At 38.8% G+C, this 12,561-nt stretch overlaps 1 protein-coding gene across 1 annotated transcript in view; it reads left to right on the top strand.

Annotated features, from left to right (window-relative positions):
- LOC108358288 (uncharacterized) overlaps window positions 1–9,898 on the top strand; it is a 51,805-nt gene extending 41,907 nt beyond the window's left edge. The window contains exons 6-11 of the mRNA XM_017609514.1: window positions 1–2,402; window positions 2,646–2,744; window positions 7,908–7,991; window positions 8,181–8,249; window positions 9,019–9,553; window positions 9,813–9,898. The exon at window positions 1–2,402 is cut by the window's left edge and continues 12 nt beyond it. Coding sequence (XP_017465003.1) covers window positions 1–2,402; window positions 2,646–2,744; window positions 7,908–7,991; window positions 8,181–8,249; window positions 9,019–9,553; window positions 9,813–9,819 — 3,196 coding nt within the window. The 3' untranslated portion in view covers window positions 9,820–9,898. The remainder of the gene's footprint in view (window positions 2,403–2,645; window positions 2,745–7,907; window positions 7,992–8,180; window positions 8,250–9,018; window positions 9,554–9,812) is intronic.
- The last annotated feature ends 2,663 nt before the right edge of the window (window positions 9,899–12,561 follow it).

Genomic DNA, 12,561 nt, shown 5'->3' with positions numbered 1-12,561 from the left:
TCTGGAGAAGCCAAGTAGCACACCCGCACCTGGAGCATATTGCCCCGAGAAAGTGAGACTTGACCATACTCCGTCCTATACAATGGCAGGAAAACATGATCCCAAAATCAGCAACGATACGCCCGCACCTGGAGATTATTCGCCAGAAAAGGTCCGACTAGATCACGCGCCCGCGTATTCGATGGGTGGACGACACGATTTACAAAAGCCCAGTGATACACCGGCGCCTGGAGATTATTGTCCCGAAAAGGTTCGACTAGATCACACGCCCGCGTATTCGATGGGTGGACGCCATACTCTGGAGAAGCCAAGTGGCACACCCGCACCTGGAGCATATTGCCCCGAGAAAGTGAGGCTCGATCATACTCCGGCCTACACAATGGCAGGAAAGCACGATCCCAAAATTAGTAACAATACACCCGCTCCCGGAGATTATTGTCCTGAAAATTTCCGACAAGATCACACGCCCGCGTATTCCATGGGTGGACGTCATAATCTGGAGAAGCCAAGTAGCACACCCGCACCTGGAGCATATTGCCCCGAGAAAGTGAGACTTGACCATACTCCGTCCTATACAATGGCAGGAAAACATGATCCCAAAATCAGCAACGATACGCCCGCACCTGGAGATTATTCGCCAGAAAAGGTCCGACTAGATCACGCGCCCGCGTATTCGATGGGTGGACGACACGATTTACAAAAGCCCAGTGATACACCGGCGCCTGGAGATTATTGTCCCGAAAAGGTTCGACTAGATCACACGCCCGCGTATTCGATGGGTGGACGCCATATTCTGGAGAAGCCAAGTGGCACACCCGCACCTGGAGCATATTGCCCCGAGAAAGTGAGGCTCGATCATACTCCGGCCTACACAATGGCAGGAAAGCACGATCCCAAAATTAGTAACAATACACCCGCTCCCGGAGATTATTGTCCTGAAAATTTCCGACAAGATCACACGCCCGCGTATTCCATGGGTGGACGTCATAATCTGGAGAAGCCAAGTAGCACACCCGCACCTGGAGCATATTGTCCCGAGAAAGTCAGGCTCGATCATACTCCAGCCTATACAATGGCAGGAAAACATGATCCCAAAACCAGTAACGATACGCCTGCCCCTGGAGATTATTCGCCAGAAAAGTTCCGACTAGATCACGCGCCCGCGTATTCGATGGGTGGACGCCATATTCTGGAGAAGCCAAGTGGCACACCCGCACCTGGAGCATATTGCCCCGAGAAAGTAAGGCTCGATCATACTCCGGCCTACACAATGGCAGGAAAGCACGATCCCAAAAATAATAACAATACACCCGCTCCCGGAGATTATTGTCCTGAAAATTTCCGACAAGATCACACGCCCGCGTATTCGATGGGTGGACGCCATATTCTGGAGAAGCCAAGTGGCACACCCGCACCTGGAGCATATTGCCCCGAGAAAGTAAGGCTCGATCATACTCCGGCCTATACAATGGCAGGAAAACATGATCCAAAAATCAGCAACGATACGCCCGCCCCTGGAGATTATTCGCCAGAAAAGGTCCGACTAGATCACACGCCCGCGTATTCGATGGGTGGACGCCATAATCTAGAGAAGCCAAGTGGCACCCCTGCACCTGGAGATTATTGTCCCGAAAAGGTCCGACTAGATCACACGCCGGCGTATTCAATGGGCGGCCGACACGATTTACAAAAGCCCAGTGACACACCGGCACCTGGAGATTATTGTCCCGAAAAGGTTCGACTAGACCATACGCCCTCGTATTCGATGGGCGGGCGTTACAACCTTGAAAAGCCAAGTGATACGCCCGCACCAGGAGCATATTGTCCAGAGAAAGTGAGGCTCGATCATACCCCAGCCTACACTATGGCAGGAAAACACGATCCTAAAATCAGTAACGGTACACCCGCTCCTGGAGATTATTGCCCCGAGAAAGTACGACTAGATCACACACCTTCCTACACTATGGGTGGCCGATACGACATACAAAAGTGCAGTGATACACCAGCTCCTGGTTATTATTTCCCAGAGAATGTTAAACTCGATCACACCCCTGCTTACACTATGGCTGGAAAACACAACCCCAAGGTGTTGAATGACACACCTGCTCCGTGCGAATACTATCCGGAAAAAGTACGTCTAGATCATACACCAGCTTTTACTCTCACTAGTCGCAAATATGTGAGTCACCCTGACAACACACCTTCGCCTTGTGCTTACAAACCCGAAGAATGTAACGTTGACCATTCACCTGCTTATACTTTTGGCATGAAGCCAAACTCAGTTGTAAGAAGCGAATCACCAGCACCAGGACAATATCAATTCGAGAAAATTAATTTGGATCGAGGACCAGCCTACACTTTTGGCGTTAAGGTGACTCGTAGCATAATCAGTGAAACCCCAGGTGAGACTTAATGAATATGCATTTAGCATTCTTGTATATAGATTTATTCTGGTAGCATGTTTATTGCTGCAGTGTGCTCTTTATGTATGTACGTTTATTCTTATTTAAGTAACTTTAATTTAGAGTAGCCAGTACAAGCTAACCGCAATTAGGCTATTGTTCTATTAAATATTCAATATCTACACATGTACATATATATGTATACTTGTATAAAGAATTAGAATGATTGTTTCATCTTCGTAGCACCCACTGCATACGAACCAGAAAAGCACAACCTCGAACATGCACCAGCTTTTACTTTTGGGTTAAAGCCCAAGGACAAGCTTGTTACGAATGTACCAGGTAAGTTTTTACTGCTGTTATAAAAATCATAAAAACTGTATATGTATGTACTTAAATACATACATAGATACAGAGTTGGGCATTATTCGAATAAATTGTTATTTAGATAATTATTCGAATAAAATTTTATCCGTAATATAATTATTCGCAGATAACTTATTCACGAATAAATTATTCGTGAATAAATNTATAATTTATCCGTCATTCGAATAATTTTTTTTGAATAAACAGAATTATTTATTATTTACGAATAACAAGAAAAACAATTTATTCATTTGTTATTCGTCATTCGAATAAATTTTGCCCAACTCTGCATAGATATCCCTTTGAGTTCCTCTAATCATTGCTTAGGNAGGGTAAGGTAAAAATTCTTAACTTAGGTTGAACAACTAAAGAGCAGAGCCCTTCTCACACATATTTCTGCCAAAAAAATAGTGCTCTGATGCTATATGCAAGAAAAAATNTATACATAAATTACTTGTTTTATTATTATTTTATTCGTTATTCGAATAACTAATGAAGATAATAATTATTCGAATAACGAATAATATAATTTATCCGTCATTCGAATAATTTTTTTTGAATAAACAGAATTATTTATTATTTACGAATAACAAGAAAAACAATTTATTCATTTGTTATTCGTCATTCGAATAAATTTTGCCCAACTCTGCATAGATATCCCTTTGAGTTCCTCTAATCATTGCTTAGGTACATACATCAAGAACGATAGAATACAAGATTGCGCATTCCCGCAGATTGACATTTGTGGCAATGGGTAAATAAAGAATATGGCGAAGAACAATAAGTTGACAGTTGTGAATTTGCAGTGAGAAAACGTGTTTTCTTCACGATTCACCAATTTCTCAAGCCATCTTTGAATATAGCAAATTAAGCACAACGTTAACAAAAAATATACAACCACTCTTGAAATGTGTTCAAAAGAATATGTCTTATTAATTAACTATTTATAATTTTTGTGTTTGTGATAATAAAAAAGTGAAAAAACTGCATTTGGGGGCTTTACCCCTATGGCTGCTGCAATTCAACACACGACACGACAGTTTTATAAAGTTTTTATTACAAATAAAACGTTTTTTACTTTAGAACGCACTTGTTTCTAAACAACAAGTTTGTTTACGTATGCCATAAACGTTAAAGTCGGCAAAATCAAAGTAGCGGTTTCGGGAATGCGCCACCTTCAGTTCATTAAACCATGTACATATGTACCAGGGTTGTTGCGAATATTATTCCGAAATAAAAGTCCTTTCCGGATAATAAACAAACCGCTTATCCAAATTAAACAATTCATTTGATACCAAACTTGGATAAGCGGTTTGTTTATTATTAAAAAAGGACTTTTATTTCGAAATAAAAAATATTTGGCCAAGGTAAACTCGTAAAAAAATTACTTATTTTCGGTCCCTGAAAATTTTTAAGTCGTACAATAACCACGCCCACACCCCATATAACGGTAATTAAAAAAAAAAAATACAAAATGGCTTAACTGCGTACTGCATCGTCGTTTAAAGTACAAAATCGCGTTTCGTCGTTCTGCAAAACCGCCTAGCTGACATTTTTTGCCAAAAATTGGATTTACTCACACAAGCTCTTGGCTCAAGCCTTATCCATTCGTCCTGAAATATACTAGCCAGAAATGCGATTGCTTTATAAAAAAAGATAGCCATTTTACTCACTAGAAAATAATTTATGCAACCTAGCATACGCGGTTTTGCATTTTGTTGATACGCGGTTTTGTACTTTAAACAACGATATGTAAATTCGGTCCTTAATGATACACTATAGGAAAATCACAAGATTTGAAATGACACAAAAAACCGTCGAAACACGTAAACTTAACATTGAGTCGAAGATTATGGATCTGTATACCGTTTTTCAGAATCAGATCATTCTCGCAAGATATTAAAAATTTTTATGGAAAAAAATTCAAACTTTACAAGGAAAAAATTGAAAAAATTACAAATCTTTTGTAATTTTTTTTATTTGTTTAATTATTAAAGCCTGTTCTTTTGCCAAAAATTGAGGTACTAGCGATGAAAATCGATGAAAAAATAAAGTTTTGAATGGTCAGATGAAAATGCGCAATCATTTTTTTATGAAATAGGAGGAAATAATCTTACTCATACGCCATATCGTACTTGGCCGTACTCGTCCATGGCGTATGAGTAATGTGACCAACCGTACTTCTTTCGGAATTACAGTACGTCTTTTGAGCCGTTGTACTTCGTACTTCGAAGTACAGTCAAATGTACTTCTTTGCAATATTTTGTACTACCTTTCAAGTCGAGTTTTCTTTAACTGATTCGAAAAATTCTAAAAGGTTAGTCATCTCAGTTAAAAAGGGTACTCGTAGATCAACACATATGGATGTAAACTAGGACTGTTAATCACTTCACATCTGTAGCTGACAAATTTCATTGTAAGTGACTACTCAATCAATAAAAATTAAAACGTGTTTAATGTCCGGTCCACATAGAACTTTCGCGTTGACTTTGGCGTTGGCAATGAACGCTTGGCGCCGAATGCCTTGACCACTAAATTAACATACTACGACGAATTAATATTGGGTTGATCTTCCCTCCCAGGACTCGTATGGCCTCATTCTTGAAAAATAAAATAAAGAGCTTTATGAAGGGAGATGTTCAAAGTAATTTTCGATTTATGAAGTATTCTTTATTTTTTATACTACTCGGATTTCACAAGGAAATTTAATTTATATTCTTATAACTCGAGTCTACATATCGCGTACTTTCTTCAAAGGTGTACTAATTCAATATTTACCTTATCTTGTCAGTTTAAGTTTTTCAAATAGGTTTAGCTCCAATAGCTTTTATTTAACACCAAAATTGTAACATTTAAGTTTTTTATCAATTTAAATTAATCAAATTTTTCAAACATTTAACAGTCACATAAATTTTATTTTAACTAAGGCATATTCAATTCTAGGTTTTGTTCGAAGAAACAGTTCAACATTTTCGGACCCTTATACGCTAAAATTGCTTTTTACAACTTTTGTTCGTTCTAGGTTAGAGTATGCTGCGTTTATTTGGCGACCTTATTTCCAATTTTCTATTAATAGGATTGAAAAAGTTCAAAAAGTATTCTTAAAATCTGCCCTTCGTTCTTTAAAATTTTCTGATCCTATCCCTTCCTATCATTCACGCCTGCTCTTAATCAACCTTCAGTCACTTGTTTCAAGGAGATCGATTCTCTCTCTGTCGTTCGTTTTTAGTATCATTAATGGTACAATTGATTGTCCATCTTTGCTTGAAAGGATTCACTTTCTAGTCCCTCTCAAGACCAAGACTACGCAAGTGTTATCCCTTCTACCCAGATAAAGTTAAGACTGATTACGCGAAAAATGCTCCTTTGGCGCGCGCTCTCCGTGATTTTAATGAGATCTCGAATTCTGTCAGTTTAGATTTCTCTTTGTCTAAAGATGCTTTTATTTCATTGTTATATACAGTTTTTTGATTAAGTAGTACTATTTCCAATTAGCTCAAATATACTTACCTTATAATTAATCGCTTTAAGTAGTCAGTAAGAACCTTGTTTCATTGACTTCATGAATAAATAAATAAAGGAATAAATGAACATGAGACAACCCCACTCAAATATTCCCGGCAGTAAACTTTCCTAACCCTCTTTATTTTGATACCCATATTGCAATATTTAATTTATCTTATTAATTCAAATAAATAAAGATTTTCTAACAGGTGGCAACGTTCCCCAAAAAAAAATTTCGGCTGTGAGCCTTTTGAAACCCCTTTATTTTGACAGCCATAGTGCAATATTTAAATATCTAAAATTCTTGGGTTGGCTTCTGTTGCTCTTATAAAGAGCCCCCATATTAATTTTTCTTTAATATCTATAATGTGCTGACATCGGCATGCAAACATTTTATTATATGTATAGATTTTCGGAAAATGGGCACGACACCACCTACTTATGCTCGGTAAGTACTTTATCGATTTTTACCGAGCCCAACAAATTTATTTAAATATATCATTAAGTCTAATTGAGCATATTATCGAAAATGTTGGAAATCGGGACAAACCCCCGGCTTTTCATGTACATAGTTTTAAGAAAGGTGAATAAAACTATATTTAATACGTGCGCCGGGAATATAAAGTTCGGCTTCGCCCCAACTTATACTTCTTTACTTGTTTATTAAAAAATTCGACTTGTTGATTTGGTACACTGTCAACGTTGTTGTATTTTCTGCTTTTACCATTTCTCATTACTTTCACACTATTTATTTTTGGTTCTCAGGTCATGTACTTCTTTGAGCTATGAAATAGTTGGTCACATTAAGTATGAGTAACATTTTTCATGTTAAAGTTTGAACTTTTTTCATTCGCAAGGCAAACTGAAAATGGAAATATCTTGGGAAAATTACCTGATCAAGAAAACCGACATGCAGATATGAAATCTACGACCCAAAATTAAGTTGACGTGCGTTTTTATGTCGTTTTAGCGCCTCTACAGTGTTATATGACTTTTTTACATTAAAAAGCAGTTTCAGCAGTGAACTGGTGGGATTTTTTTGCTGTTTTCTAAGTGGTTAAAAAGTCAATCCAAAATTATTTAAATAACCATATCAAATGGACATAATGTCTATTGATATAATGGCTGTGAACCTTATGTCACCATTTTAAAGAGAAGTAGGTGGGAGGGTTCCTTTTGAAAAGCTTATTCAGTAGTCAATGAAATATCGAAGTTTTCTCATATTTTAAAAATAAAGTTACATGGGAAGTGAGCGGGGTTATTTCTTATTTAGTGCAGATATTTTACTAGCGACAGCCCAAAAACAATTTTTAATTTATTTATTTAAATTTTTGCTCGGTTTATCGTGTACACTAACGTACGAACGGTCAGACAGACCGACATGGCGTAGTTGCAGAAATCATCTAGTTCTAATTGATGGTAACTCCCATTGACGAACTTTGGCGACATACATAGGAAATGATTCATTAGGCCTCATTGGTAGTGGTTTCTACATAGACGCATTTAGTTTTCAACAGCTCTCTTTTATCTCATCAAGTATTATGTACATTTGTATATACAGACATACATATATCAGCGTATTTGTTTCTGTTTAATTTTTTTGTTTTTTAATTTATGTTTTCACTACATTCAAAGCACCTGGCCACTATCGTCCTGAAAATTGTAAATTAGATAATCCACCCGCTTTTACGTTTGGTCTCAAAGTACAGCCCATGCCAGGTAAGTGAAGCGTGAGAGCTACATATGTACATATTTCTCATTTGGATACAGTCATATGTAAATATTTGTTAATGTAAATATGTATTTACATTTCGCATGCTTGCTATCTTATTGTTTTTTGCTTTGTATCCGTTTGTAAACAATTGAAATCCCACCATCATGCCTGTTTTTGTCGCATCGCTTATTCAGCTATTCCAAAAGGTGCTTATGTGGAAGACCGTATTTTACAAAGGCGTGAACGGCGTTTAGCAAGTCCCGGTAAGTAAGCTTTGGCTATATACCTATAACTATGTGTGTGTGTGTATGCATGTTGGTAGTATATGTGCATTAGGGTGGTCCTTAAATGTAGCAAACAAATTTTTACATCAGATTTCCTATGCCTCACCCTTACGTCGATGCTACTATATAGTCGAAGATATCAAATATAAATTTTCGCCTCGATTGGATTCGGTTAAGGCGTGGCGCACCGTGGTATTACCGATTGACCACCCTAATGTACAAGCATTCTTTGGATTTATGTTTGCACTATTTTATTTGAGAAGCAAATCAAATTTTGGTTTAAAGATCGCATTTTCATGGCTTTTTTTGCGGCAAATATTTCAAAATGTATAAAGAGTTTGGCAACACTTAATCACACAACTATGTATGTATGTATAGGTTACCGGCCAAATTCGATCTTAGGACAAACTAGTTTTGCCTAGGCTTAACTAGATCAGGCCCCACAGTATTTTTGCGTATAACACCTTCACGCGTAGGCGGCCTTTGGCCGCGCTTCAAAAAAATAACCCTCATCAGTCCAACTCCAGGTACGCAGTCCACTATATTGTTGCGTCCAACTTGTTTCCGCGTTGGACGGATGTATCGGAGCTGGGAAGAACTAGTTTAGCTTAGGAAAAACTAGTTTGTCCTAAGATTGCGTTTGACCGGTAACATATATATCTCCTACATTTACTGCATATCGTTTTATGGCATAGCCACCACATACCAGTACACTTAACATTTTTTGTTTAACACTTTTTCACTGTAGTTCGCACCAATCAAAATCAAATTGCACTTAACGGTGTGGATGAAAATTCCACAACAACGGTTACAGTTACCGAGATCCGTGGCAATGATGTCAAATCCACCAAAGTGGTGGGCGAGCAAGATGTTGTTGATGTTGTAAGCAGTCACAAAGAGAGCAAAGCTCTGCGCAGGCACAACGGTAGTATTACTCAAGCAAACACCACTGCCACCATGCAACAACAACACACCACCAGTGGCGCACTAAGCAATGGCACAGTAAATCTAAAATCGAACACAGGCAATGCAAGTTCTAAAATGATCACTACCACCACCACCACTACCACAATGCGCTCAGTTGCAAACGGTGTGCAGGACAAGGGTAAGGAAACTCACACCGCCCAACGAAAAGCCGATGCTGTGGCTGCCAAATCAGCCGACGCTGTCACCAAAACGGTGGTCCGTCCGGACGGCTCAACTGTCACAACGACAACATCTTCGAAAACTGCAACGGTTAAATACGCTGTGGAGGCGAGCTCCACACACGAAAAAATTATAAGGTAAAAATAAGATTGCTGACTTGTACAGTATCCATAATGAATTGGACAAAAAATTTATGTGAAAATGTTAATGAACTTATCTTTTATGTGCGAAATTTCGTATGCCTATAAAATTTTATTTTTCTAGCGCGCCCACTAACCCATCCATCCATTTCATCATTTGTATATTTTCTACTCATCAGCCTAATTCGTATCTACTCACCTGTTTATATATGTACATTGAAGTTTTAAAAACAAATATTTTTTTACTCGAAAACAGCTCCTAATGTCTATAAAATTCCCACCGTCTTGGGTATTAGTAAAGAAGGTCCTATACGTTCGGCACCGGCCTTCACAATGGCTGGCAGACAAAAGCCACAGCTAATCCCTGCGCTCTTACTTCCCGGTCCGGGTGCCTACGATGCTGAGTACACAGTTCTGAAACATAAGCCACCCATGTATACAATGCGCGGCAAATTCAAGTACCCCAGTGATGAGCAACATAAACCTGGACCAGGTGCACACTGTCCCGAAAAGGTAATACGCTATCATTTTACGTAATTTTTTTAAGTTGATATATGTGATTGAATAGTTACTAACATCTGCCATAGTATCAGTTGCATAGATCACCGCCTGCACCGTCATTTGCGATTCATCATACCCCATATTTGGGCCAAAGAAAAGCTTATATCATTCCACGTATATATGCTTGCACAGCAAATCAATTTCCCCAGTGACGAAATTCAATATTGCTTGTTAATTTTGGAACGATTTGGATACATAATTTTTTTTTATTAAAAGCTTTCTCATATAAATGTATGTACATCCATTTTTGCTTGTGTCTGCTGAATGAAATACCAAAAATACCGATTTCCAAAATTTATGTACTCTATATTTATGTGTATAAAGAATGGACACGAAAAAAAACTAGTCAATTGTGCTTACTCATCACATACACGTATCTAAGCAGTAAACATGTACTTTTATGTGCATATATTTTTGTCACTTGGTGGAGTACATCTTCCATCTATACCATAACAACTTTTGGACTTACATGAAACAATATTTTACTACGTTCCAAATGTACCTAAAATAATGTGATTGTACCGAATGTACGTTCAAATTTAAGAAGCTGAAGTGTAGGTACAATTCAACCTAGTTTTACATTACACTATTTCGCACCACTTGTTCGCTTCTTCCTCTTCTTCTTCAAAATTATTCTTTACACTCTCATCCTCAAAATAACGTGACGTCACACCCAGTTGCTCTCAGCTCGATTGGCGCAATCTTGTATTCTATCATTCTTGGGTACACACGCATATCCATCGGCGTAGCCAGAATGAAATTTAGGGGGGCTCGACCCTATTAAGCTGGCATTTCAGGGTACTATTTTATATATATATAACGAAAATTTGAAAGTTAGGGGGAAGTTAGGCCCCCTGCCCCTACCTGGCTACGCCCATGCGCGTATCTACATACTTTTTGCTACTTCTACGTACTCTTCAAGGCGTATTTAACAGGTGATAGCAGCACCCTTTTATTTTTCTTGGCCTCACGGCTTCATATGACAAATGGCTGATGTTGATTTGTTGGAGCAGTTGATTGTTTATTGTTTTCTGTTCTCTTTTACATCCTTCGTATGAAATGTTTTGTTGTTATTGGCGTACCGATACCACCTTATTGAATACGCCTTAGTACTCTTCAAAATGTGTGCGGCGAAGTGTAAGCTTTCGGAGAAGATTTTGTGCAAAAAGCATGAAAAAGTATGTGTGAACGAGGAGACATACCTCGGAGCAGCCTTTAAGCAGATTCGGGGCGCTGAGTTTTATATTGCAACGAAGACGAATGGAGTCCAAGATGACTTCAAGCTAAAAATACTGGACAATTTCCTTGTTTTTTGTTATTTTTTTCCCCCCTAATAAGTACTTGGTGTGGCAAGCCATATGCCAGTGCGGCACGAGAGCAAAAAATTATGACTACGGGCTCCACGGTGCAGCGAACAAAGGTGGCGCCGTCAGTGGTACCGCTACTTTGGTTTTGCCGATTTTGACAGTTGTGGTAACTTGTAAATAAACCTTTGTTTACAAATCAGCGAAAGAGAAATTTGAATTATAAGTGAAAAATCAGTTTAAATCGTGTTAATTTGCAATTTGTGAGTGATTTTTGAGTTGAAGACTGCGTAAAAACTAATACAATGAAGTGCTGTGTGTTAAATTGCGACAACCGTCAAGATGCAAGAAGCGTAGATGCAAGTGTAGCGCTGTGACGAATCGGTGCATTTTGTGTACATAGGTAATGTGACCAACTATTTCATAGCTCAAAGAAGTACAGGTTAGGTTGGCTTAGGTTAACGCCGCGAACCGATTACGAAATTTCGAATGCAGCTTATCTCGATCCCTGAGAGCTCAGTGTTTGTTCAGAGGTGCGAGCCAAAATGCTGTCATCTTACCCTCGGAAAGGTTGGACAGTCTAAAAGGAAGTGTGGCGATGATTCTACTTCATCTTCCTCTTGACAGCTGATACTAAAGGATCAGCCGAATGAATACCAATCGCACAATGGTCAGAACCCCCATAACTAGATAGCCCTTGAGTGGCAACGTGTTTTAAAGTGCCCTATACAAACATTTGCTGCAGCTGAGAAACGCCTTCTTTTTTATGTCACAAAAGGACCGGGTTTCCCTTAGCCTAATAGCAGTTCGTGCTGCGACAATTCTGTCTGCAATATCCGCAGACGCCGTGTTCAACATATGTATGTTAAGTGCCAGTGTAGGTGTGGTTCCTAATGCTCCGCTTATTCCTGTTTTACAGGTGTAGCGTTCTTAAGTGAGTTCCACTAGACAAGGGGTCCTTGAAACAATACAGGCTTAAATCTGGTTTCCTAGAGCTAATGAATTAATTTGGGCGAGAGACCCGACCTTTTACCGATAGCCGTACAAGGCAACCGACACCTTTCCTACATTTTCCTCAATGTTAGGCTTCCACGACAGCCGCCGTTGATCGCCCACCTAGTTCCCTGGTTCAGGTAATCT

This window comes from Rhagoletis zephyria, unplaced genomic scaffold, assembly GCF_001687245.7.
Source record: "Rhagoletis zephyria isolate East Lansing unplaced genomic scaffold, Rhagoletis_zephyria_1.1 Rzeph_scaffold_00231, whole genome shotgun sequence".
Taxonomy (NCBI): domain Eukaryota; kingdom Metazoa; phylum Arthropoda; class Insecta; order Diptera; family Tephritidae; genus Rhagoletis; species Rhagoletis zephyria.
This window is presented reverse-complemented; position numbering and strand designations above follow the sequence as displayed.